Source organism: Lontra canadensis, unplaced genomic scaffold (assembly GCF_010015895.1).
Source record: "Lontra canadensis isolate GAN:19392208 unplaced genomic scaffold, GSC_riverotter_1.0 scaffold7, whole genome shotgun sequence".
Taxonomy (NCBI): domain Eukaryota; kingdom Metazoa; phylum Chordata; class Mammalia; order Carnivora; family Mustelidae; genus Lontra; species Lontra canadensis.
In genome coordinates this window covers 33,926,738-33,937,414 of record NW_022631001.1, presented here as the reverse complement: position 1 = coordinate 33,937,414, position 10,677 = coordinate 33,926,738, and the positions used below count along the sequence as shown (strand labels likewise).

At 40.0% G+C, this 10,677-nt stretch overlaps 1 protein-coding gene across 5 annotated transcripts; it reads left to right on the top strand.

The window, feature by feature from the left end:
- The first annotated feature begins 3,599 nt into the window (after window positions 1-3,599).
- On the top strand, window positions 3,600-8,991 carry ZBED5 (zinc finger BED-type containing 5). Of its 5 annotated transcripts, none has more exons than XM_032853477.1 (2): window positions 3,600-3,718; window positions 5,509-8,991. In XM_032853477.1, the coding sequence occupies exon 2, from the start codon at window positions 6,834-6,836 to the stop codon at window positions 8,916-8,918; it is 2,085 nt and encodes a 694-aa protein (XP_032709368.1). In that variant the 5' UTR covers window positions 3,600-3,718; window positions 5,509-6,833; the 3' UTR covers window positions 8,919-8,991. The 5 variants fall into 5 exon arrangements, with proteins under 5 accessions (XP_032709368.1, XP_032709365.1, XP_032709367.1 ...); XM_032853474.1 differs by lacking the exon at window positions 3,600-3,718 and adding an exon at window positions 3,727-3,944; XM_032853476.1 differs by lacking the exon at window positions 3,600-3,718 and adding an exon at window positions 3,727-4,098.
- The last annotated feature ends 1,686 nt before the right edge of the window (window positions 8,992-10,677 follow it).

The following is a 10,677-nucleotide window of genomic DNA, read 5'->3' as shown; positions in this document are numbered from 1 at the left end:
TAATCTGAGCTGTTGGTATATATTCAAAGAAAAAGCCTACAGACTTGAAAATCAGGAACTGAAGATCAAGTGGGAAGTCAGTTATGTAAGTGTTATATTTTGTGAATCATTGAATATAGAAGGAATAGTCAAAGTCCTAGGAGAGAATAAAAGCTACAATAAACATTGATAATTGGCATGATTTGTTTATTAATAGGCAAAATATATTAAAATTGTAAACTCTTAAAAAAAATAAATTGTAAACTCATTTAAGCCTTTAAGCTCAATTTATAAATGTTGTTCATCTATTTATAAATCTCCTCATCTTAGCCTAAAAATATGGACAATCACTTTCACTTATTCTCTATGATTTAATTAATTCACAGGCTTAACAGACTAAATACTTCCTAAATATTTAACATAATTTGCATGCTCAAGTAGTCAGGTTTTCTTAGCAATTTTAAACTACAATTAGAAATATATCCATTAGGGGCTCCTGGGTGGCTCAGTTGTTAAGCATCGTCTTTGGCTCAGGTCATGATCCCAGAATCCTGGGATCGAGCGAGGCCTGCACTGGACTCCCTGCTTGTCAGGAACCCTCCTTCTCCTTCTCCCACTCCCCCTGCTTATGTTCCCGCTCTTGCTGTGTCTATCAAAAAAACAAATAAAATCTTAAAAAAAAAAAATATATATATATATATATATACACAAAATATATATACAAATATATATATACACAAAATATATACACAAAATATATATACAAAATATATATACTATATATATACATATATATATATATATATATATACACACACACACACACATATATGTATCTAATAGCTAGCTGGTGAAATCTTTATAAGCACCCATGTAACTCTTGTAAATATAATACCAATAAATCAATCTCTTACATATGGTCATTAAATTCTCTTAAGTGTTTCATACATCTTAAAAGCTGACAAAATACACATCACAATAATGATAAATTTCACAAAAATAATGAAAACTGTACTAATTTACCACCTTTATAATAAAGGTTATACACAGTGCCAGACATGGAGATGTACTACTGAGATCCTTTTTTAAGAAGGACTTGCTGCCCTGCTCAGGAGCAAGTGTAAGATCAGCAGATGGGCCCCAGCTGTCAGCTCACTCAGGCCTGCCTTGGCTGCCATCTTCCCTGGCCAGGGCAGCCCACATATACTGAAAGATGGAGGAGTATGATGGGCAGGGGGTGGGACACTCTGACCTACATTACTGGCTCCAGAGCTTCCTGTCTCATCACACGCTTCTGGTAAATCTAACTGCAAAGCAAATTAACTCATGCAACCAAATCAAATAGAATTGCTATCTCAGACCTCTTATAGCAACAGGAGCTGCAAATTTGGGGTATCAGTTGAAATTCTTGCCACTGCTTCCAGTGATGATTTTACTTGAGCCCCATGCAACAAACGGAGTTCCTTTTAAAAATAAGGCTCTACCTACTTACCCCATATTTTTCTATAGTCTTATTCACATTTGTTTTCTAATGCGAGTTTGCAAGTGCATGTGCACACACACCATCTAGACCCACAGGGTTATAGTTCCTACAACCAGCATCGCACATAACCTAAGCTCTGGTACCAATTAGATTTGGGAACTTGAGCAAGTTATTATCAATCTGCTCAATTTCCTTATCTGTAAAATAGGAACAATCATCTGATAGGGTTGTTGTGTGTGAAGAGTAAATGAGCTAATTAACCTTAAAAAGTGTGTAGAACAGCCCCTGGCTTGTACTATGTACTCAGTAAATGTTAGCTATTATCATTATTGGTCTGAGTACTACATTGTTTATATATATTCTAACCTGACTCATCGACCCACATTACATGATAATTTATTGACTAAGCAATTACAGAAAAAAACTCTTATGTTTCAAGTCCTTAATTATCAGACTCTTCAGATGTTTAAGACATAGGTTAAGTCCTAGACTTTAGTTGAACTTGTTTAAGCGCTATTTTCCCCATCAACTGAATGTTTTAGATTTTCTCAGTTCTTGAAGATGGAAATCAGATGTGAAGATTAAATGGAGAACTTATATGTAAAAGTTTATTCTGAAATATAAAACATATGAAATTATGGGATACTCTTCCAATGTTATTATCGAGTTAGACAACTCCTGCAATGACAAAAGGAAACTCTTTGCTCTTCAAATAGACCTGTATTGCCCTTCCCAAAAATGATTCCCACCTTTTTTTTTTTTTAAGATCTTATTTTTTTATTTGAGAGAGAAAGCACAAGTAGGCAGAGCGGCAGGCAGAGAGCAGGGAGCCCAATACAAGAATCGATCCCAAGACCCTGGGATCATGACCTGAGCCAAAGAAAGCCACTTACCCACTGAGCCACCGAGGTTTCCCCGATTCCCATCCTACCTTTGACCATGAAGTTCAAACTTGAAACTTTATTTGATTCCACAGAAATAATTTTTTAAATAATAAAATAAACTAATAATAGCTTATTATAGGTTAAAAATCTGAAGACGTTGAACTGGCTTAAAAATATTTAGGACCAAATGCTGTCTTCTATTATCGTCCTGGAAGATAATCTATACCTTCCTCCTGAAAATTTTAAGGGGTAAGCTTCTTCCTACACCTAAGAGATTTGTTCACATATGGAAGAAGCGTGTTTAAGAAAAACAGAAGCTGCCCTTGCTTTTGACCACAAGCCGGGGATTTTGTCTTTGAGTGCAGTGCCTGAAAACATGACCCAATATTCACTTAGCTATTTTCAGGGGCTGAAAAAGGCAAAAATATTACAGTGGGACCTACTGTTCAATGCTACTCGTACTTAAATTAGACGCGTATATATTTTAAGGGGCCAATTTGGAAAACCCAGCTCGTGGTCTCCACGACAGATCGCCAAGGGGAAAACAACACAGCCCGCAACCTCTGCTATGCTGTTTTTCCTAACAGCCGAGGGGCGTGGGAGAGCAGCAGGCTTAAAGCGTCCGAACGCGACAGAGAGCAGACGGTGTAGTCCTGCGGGCTGGCCCGCGCGTGCAGGCGGCCTAAGCCCCCCCTCCCGGAGGGTGCCAAGCCGACCCGCCGTAGGACACAGCGGAGACGCCGCTATCCCTACACACTCCTACACGGCGGCCCCGATCGCATCCGGGGTCACCCGAGAGCTCCCGCGCGAAGCTCAGCTTGCCCGAGGGCCCCCTACACAGCAGCGTCGGGAGGGACGGGGAAAGGAGAAGGCGTCTCCTGCCCCACTCCAGAAAGAAAACCAGGGAGAGAGAGGGGGCAGCTGCGAAACCTGAGCCTGGGGTGCGGCTCGGAAAACAAAGAGGTCGTGAAAGCAGCCGCAGTCGCGGCTCTGCGCGCGCCTTAGGGGTAACTGCGAATCACACAAATCACCGCCGCCCGGGCAGAACGCCAGTGCTACAAGCATGCAGATTCCTGGAGGCCAGTCCAGCCTCACGGGACAACTAACTCTGTCTGGCAGTACCCGGGAACCTGCATTCTAAACAAGCAACCGGGCTACAAGGAACCCAGGGAAGTTTGAAAACAATCGCTTCAGGTCCTGCACCAGCTGAGACTCCCCGCAAGCCCGAATCCAGCACCACGGCGGCCGCCGGGGCGCGCATCAACCGAGCTTGGTCCTTTCCTTTGGTCCCGCCCCCACTGCTCCGCGTGGATTGGTGGCGGAGAGCAGCTCTGGAGCTGATTGGGCGGCAGAGGAGCCGCTCGTGGAGACTGTAAGTTCGTTTGCTCCAGAGTGCTAAATTTATCTTCAGAGGAGCGACCGCGCCAGCCGCGAACCGGATCTCTATGGAGGTGGCATAGGCGGTATCCCTGAGCTGAGAGCATCACCCTGTCCCCGAATCCTTCCTCCCTCTGTTTTGTTTTTCATTCCCCCCTCCCTCCCTCTCCCCTTCCAGTCCGCGACGACTGGCTCTTGACCCCGTTCAGGCCTCGGTGAAGGTGAGGACCAGAGCCGCCACGGCGGCTGAGCGGTGCGCTCTGAAATGGCCGCTGCCTTGAGCTGTTTAAAATGGCGGCCGCAGACTCAGCTGGGGACCGCGGCGCTGCCCAGCAGCCCAGCCGCAGCGAAGACCGGTCTCCATCACTGATGGAGGTGACGTAGAGAGATAGTGTTGGGTGCTGAGGAAACCGCCCGGGGACGCGAGAGTAGAGTTTTGGAGGCGAGGGTGGGCGAGCCCCCAGATGTGGCGGGTCTGCTGGCAGCGCGCACCTGTGACAAGGAGGCATAGCTGGCCCAGGCAGCACATCGAAGTGACCGTTTAAAGAAGCATGTAGGTGCTGGAAAGGGCAACCACCCCCACCTTTGTCTGGGCTTTCTGACTGGACTGCACTCTTAACCCGGCCCTCCTGTCCCTGAGGGTGTTGTTCACAGCTGGAACAGCCCGAAGGTGGGGGTGAAGGGATGGTGTTACCTGTCAGTTTAACCCAGAGGAGAGACAAAAGAACAGGGTTTCTCCCCACCCCTCACCCCCTGCCAGCCTTTTCGGGTAATGGAATAGAAACTTGACTCTCGAGGGAGTCTAGACTCTTTGTCCTCGAGAGATTCGGGGAAGCACCTCTAGAAGAGGTGGGGATGAGGCCTTCCGTGAGGAAAACAAAGCTTCTTACTCCATTGTGTCCTCCTCCGGTAGCCAGGGAGAGGGCTTCTAACCCCAACCAGCAGCTCCACGAAGTTCTCTGTTGCTAAATTAAAATCGGGATTGTGGAAATGAAAATCTACTGCTCTTTTGCTCCCAGTAATGGAGTAGGGCTTTCTACTGCTGCAGTTTGAAACCCTCGACTGTCTGGCAGTTGTAATCCATTTCTCTCTGCCACCCGTTAATGCTTGGGAAATTTTAAAGTATTCAGGCACACACAAGGAATGGCTAGGTGTGTGGGCTCTGCAGCGCCAACTTTTTGGGTTCTGTTCTTAGTTTTTCACTTACAAGATGTATTAAGTTAGCAGATGACTTCTCAGTCCATTAGTTCATCTCTTAAATTCGGTCAATACTAGGCCCTGACTCTGGAGTTTAAGGATTAAATGAGATAATCTGTATGAGGGATCTAGCAGTTACAAGCATAGTAAACAACGATCATTCTATAAACATTAGTAACCTAACAGGAAATTGGCTGAGGGGACAAAAATGGCTATAGCAAAAATGCATACTTCATACAACACTTCCCAGTATAACTCTATTTTAGATTACTTTCAATGCTTGGTTTTAGAGACATTAAAATGTGGCCACTTTTAAAAGTTAGGTTTAGTTTTTGAAAGTGTTACGTGTTTCTATGAAGTCCGTGGTTGGGAGAGTGTCTCAAAACGATGATAGAACAAGAGTATTAAGTGAGATGAAAATATTAGCATTTTTACTGTGCTAGGCATCTTCTGTGTCAGTCCACTGCACTGCAGTGAAGAATCATTTGCACTGCCTGGATCTAAAATAAATTGTAATGAAGGATCATCTTAGGGGTTTATAGTTAGTTCTGCTTTTACAGTGTCTAATTTTAATTTTTCTCATTCTAGGCTTTTGGTTACTCCCTTTCCACCCCATCCCTTAATTTTATTCTTTTGAAGAGTCTGCATGTCAAGCTGCCAAGGTGGAGAGTGTGATTGCAGAAGGGAGTACTCCTCATTTCAGGTATCTTACCATCTAGCTATTAATAGGAAAACCATTTGCTGTAGGATGTGACATGAAAATTCAAAGCTTACTCTGTAGCCAAATCATAAAATATGAACCAAAAGCAGATATATTTGGATATACACTAAATATGTATGCCTTAGCTTGCAAAGTTACTAGTCTTCTTTAAAGGATTTAAAATTTGCATTACCCTTCTTTTAATTATGATTTTAAAAACTATATGAGGAATAAACCTATTAAAATAAGAGTTTATTTTTTTTTAGGTCCTGATAAGTCTTCACCTATAGTATAACAGAATGTACTATAATAGAATAATCAGTAAAATATACATTACTTTCAATGGGTCTTAATTTGGATGATATAAATATTTATGTGATTTTAATTCCAGAGAATTAGTAGCTAACTTTTGGTCTACATTGTATTTTTCAGTGTTAGCACAGTATTTAGGATATAGAATTCGATGTCTTCCAAAACTTTGAACTGTGTTTGTGTGTCTTTAATATAGTTTATCAAAATAGTCACTAGTCCTGGTAGGAGGCTTCAGATGTATAATAGTATCAATAGTGAATGTATCTAGTGGCAGTAAGTATCTGGAAGCTAAAAGCTATATGCCATGAGAAGGGGTTGGTAAATTATGGCCCATGCTGTCTGTTTTTGTAAATAGAGATTTACTGGACCACAGGTGTGTCCATTCTTTTTGTATTATCTATGTCTGCTACCATGCTGCAACTACAAGGTTGAATAGTTGCAACAAAGACCATATGGCCCATAAAGTCAAAAATATTTACTGTATTGCTCTTTACAGAAAAAGTTTGCCAACCCCTGCCGTGGGACATATTCCTCAAGGTCCCTTCGTTAAAAATATACTTACCAACTCTTCATTATTTCTTAGCCCAGTGATTCCCAAGATGTGTTTTATAGAACATTAATACTCTCTACGTTAATAAGTGTTCTGAGAAAAAGATCAATGCTAACAATAGTTTTCTTTATAGTTTATTTTCAAATATAAGTTTAAGACTACTAAACTCATTTCTATAGCTTTATTTTTATGTGATAATCTACGTTTAAGAAAAGGTGTGCCATACCTGAGAGCACCAGGAAGTCGCTTGAGAAATCACCTGATACACGAACGTGTGATGTTCCATCTGCGCATTGATGCATAGGCAGCATTTACAAATTAACTGATGTGTTGCTCTGTATCATCTCTTTGATGATTGCTCATCTTCTGTGTATCCTGTTGTATAATTTCAACACATTTGTGATACTCGATGTTTATTCTAAATTAACCATGTTTTGTACCACAAACACATTGCCTATGGATCTGTTGTTGAAACAAGGAAGTCTTAAACAAGAAGTAGAATCTTTCTGTTACCAAATTGTGTCTGAATCAAAGGATCAAAAGGTTGGAATATTACAAAGCGAGGATGAACAGTTGCAGCCTTCAGTTTCTAAAAAATCAGAAGGTGAGCTTTCCAGGGTCAAATTTATGTCCAATTCCAACAAAATAACAACATTTAGTAAGAAACCAAAAAGAAGAAAATATGATGAAAGTTACTTGTCTTTTGGATTTACTTACTTTGGAAATAGAGATGCACCTCATGCTCAGTGTGTGTTATGTAAGAAAATTTTATCAAATAGTTCTTTGGCCCCTAGTAAACTTCGAAGACATTTGGAAACTAAACATGCTGCCTACAAAGACAAAGACATAAGCTTTTTCAAGCAACATCTTGATTCACCTGAAAATAACAAACCTCCAACACCTAAAATTGTCAATACAGATAATGAAAGTGCTACAGAGGCATCATACAATGTAAGTTACCATATAGCCCTGAGTGGAGAGGCTCATACTATTGGAGAATTGCTTATCAAGCCTTGTGCAAAAGATGTTGTGATGCGAATGTTTGATGAACAATACAGTAAAAAAATAGATGCAGTACAACTATCAAATAGTACTGTTGCACGTCGAATTAAGGATCTTGCTGCTGACATTGAAGAAGAGCTTGTTTGTAGACTGAAAATTTGTGATGGGTTTTCACTGCAGCTAGATGAATCAGCTGATGTTTCAGGCCTGGCTGTGCTGCTTGTGTTTGTTCGTTATAGGTTTAATAAATCTATTGAGGAAGACCTACTCTTATGTGAATCTTTGCAAAGTAATGCTACTGGTGAAGAAATTTTCAACTGCATCAACAGTTTTATGCAGAAACATGAAATAGAATGGGAAAAATGTGTTGATGTTTGTAGCGATGCTTCTAGGGCAATGGACGGGAAAATTGCTGAGGCTGTCACCTTGATAAAATATGTGGCTCCCGAAAGCACCAGTAGTCACTGCCTATTATATAGACATGCACTAGCGGTTAAAATAATGCCTACATCTCTGAAAAATGTGCTAGATCAGGCAGTACAAATCATCAATTACATTAAAGCTCGACCACATCAATCCAGGCTACTAAAAATTTTATGTGAGGAAATGGGTGCCCAGCACACAGCGCTTCTTCTGAATACAGAGGTGAGGTGGCTTTCCCGAGGTAAAGTTCTTGTAAGACTTTTTGAGCTTCGTCGTGAACTATTGGTTTTCATGGATTCTGCTTTTCGACTATCTGATTGTTTAACAAATTCATCTTGGCTGCTAAGACTTGCATATCTTGCAGATATTTTTACTAAATTAAATGAGGTTAATCTTTCAATGCAAGGAAAAAATGTAACAGTTTTTACAGTTTTTGATAAAATGTCATCATTGTTAAGAAAATTAGAGTTTTGGGCTTCATCTGTAGAAGAAGAAAATTTTGATTGTTTTCCTACACTCAGTGACTTTTTGACTGAAATTAATTCTACAGTTGATAAAGATATTTGTAGTGCCATTGTGCAGCACCTAAGGGGTTTGCGCTCTACTCTGTTAAAATATTTTCCTGTAACAAATGACAATAACACTTGGGTTAGAAATCCATTTACAGTAACTGTTAAACCAGTCTCATTAGTAGCACGGGACTATGAGAGCCTGATTGATTTAACATCTGATTCTCAAGTGAAACAAAATTTCAGTGAACTTTCACTAAATGATTTTTGGAGTAGCCTAATTCAAGAGTACCCAAGCATTGCGAGGCGTGCAGTTCGTGTACTTCTTCCTTTTGCTACAATGCACCTGTGTGAAACAGGATTTTCATATTATGCCGCAACAAAAACGAAATACAGAAAAAGACTTGATGCTGCACCTCATATGCGGATTCGACTTAGCAACATTACACCTAATATTAAACGGATATGTGATAAAAAGACACAAAAACACTGTTCTCATTAAAATTAAGAGGGTTTTGCATGTCTCTTGATAACCAAATACAAGATGAAAATAAAAGATGATTTCATCTCTGCTATTTCGGGGTTTTAAATAAAATGATTCATATTTTTTATACTTAGATTTTAAGCTAAAGAATCAGAAGTTTTAAGTATGTATTATTATTGGTATTTCTTCTTCACATTGTGATTTCAAAGAATCCATGGTCTTAACTGTGGGAAATGTTGATCCACAAGACTTAATGTATATGTCTTAGCATAATGTATCTCTTTAGGATCTAATCACTATGAATCCTGCTAAACCCCCAGCTCTCCAATCACATGGAATGCCTTGCCATTCCCTGAACACATCACACTGTTTCATGCTTTCAGGTCTCAAAAAATATTCCTTCCCTTTGCTTCCTGACAAACTCCTATTTGCTTTTGAATAGTTTGACCTAATTTATCATTGGTACTTTGATTCTCTATGTCTTTCTGTTTTGGCCCTATTTTTTGTGCGTATCCCAGCTGTGAACTCTTGGTGGCCTCATGATTCCCAGTGTTAAATGGACTAAGCTCTTACAAGGTCTTACTCAGCTCTGTGTGCCCATTGCCTAGCAAAAGGCCTTATTAAAGTAAAATTCCCAGTAAAGGAAAAAATTTTGGTGAATCAACAAAAAATGGAATAGGATATGGTAGTTTATATTTGTATATCTGCATGTGTAGAGAATGTTAGTTACCCTTTGTCGTTTTGGCTCATTTATTCTTTTACCTAGAATTCAGGTCGTTAGGCAGAACTCACTAAATAATATCACATCTTTTTTATCTAAGCTCAGCTATTGGGGGAGGGAAGTATGAAGAATGTTACCAGATATTTTTGTTGTTTCTCAGTTCTATGTAGAGTATTGTAAATTCCATATACTGTAGACAAATGAGGTTTTACTGTACTTGGAGAAAATAATTAGATATGAAACCCCTATCAATTTATCCTTAGAATTCTATGAAGAAGTTCTGACTTTGCTGTCCTTATGATCTCTGCATCACATCACATATCTCAGGTCACCAGCTCAGTGTCATATATTTTGTGTTTCTCCTATGTAAGTAGCTAGTATATATTTAATCTCACTTATTCAAACCCAGTTCCCATTTTGGAGAGTAGAAGGACCTCCCCGCACTAAGGCAGAATGTGGTAGCATGACTACATTGGGGTGCATGCTCCTCTATGTAGCTAGCTGTTTAACATTGGGTAGTTTGAGCCTTCCTGTACCTCAGTTTTCACATCTGTAAAATTATGCCTTCTTTGAGGGTTATTAGTAGGATTAAATGAGTATGTATCTAAAATTCTTAACAGGTCATAAGAAAAGACACACAACGTGTATTAGTTCTCTTCTATATCCAATCATGTCCTGTTTAAACTTCACTTACACATTCACTTCTAGTCTGGGTTTTTGTTCTCTGGCATCTTAACAGTCCTCCAGTCCATGGGACCTGACCTAATCTAAGGCAGCAAGATTAAGCATTTCTAGCCCAGGTTTTATCACGTTATTAATCACCCATTTTATCTTACTGGATGCTTGTATGTTCTCAGTAATCTTTACAGCAATCCTGTGGGATTAAGTAATTTTTGAATTTGCCTAAGGTCACACATGAAGTAGCAGAATGTAATTTAAAATGTTGGGGTCCCTGACCGGCTCAGTCAGTACAGCATATAATTCTTGATTTCAGGGTCTGTGAGTTCAAGGCGCACATTGGATGTAGAGCCTACTAAGCAAAACAAAACAAAGAAC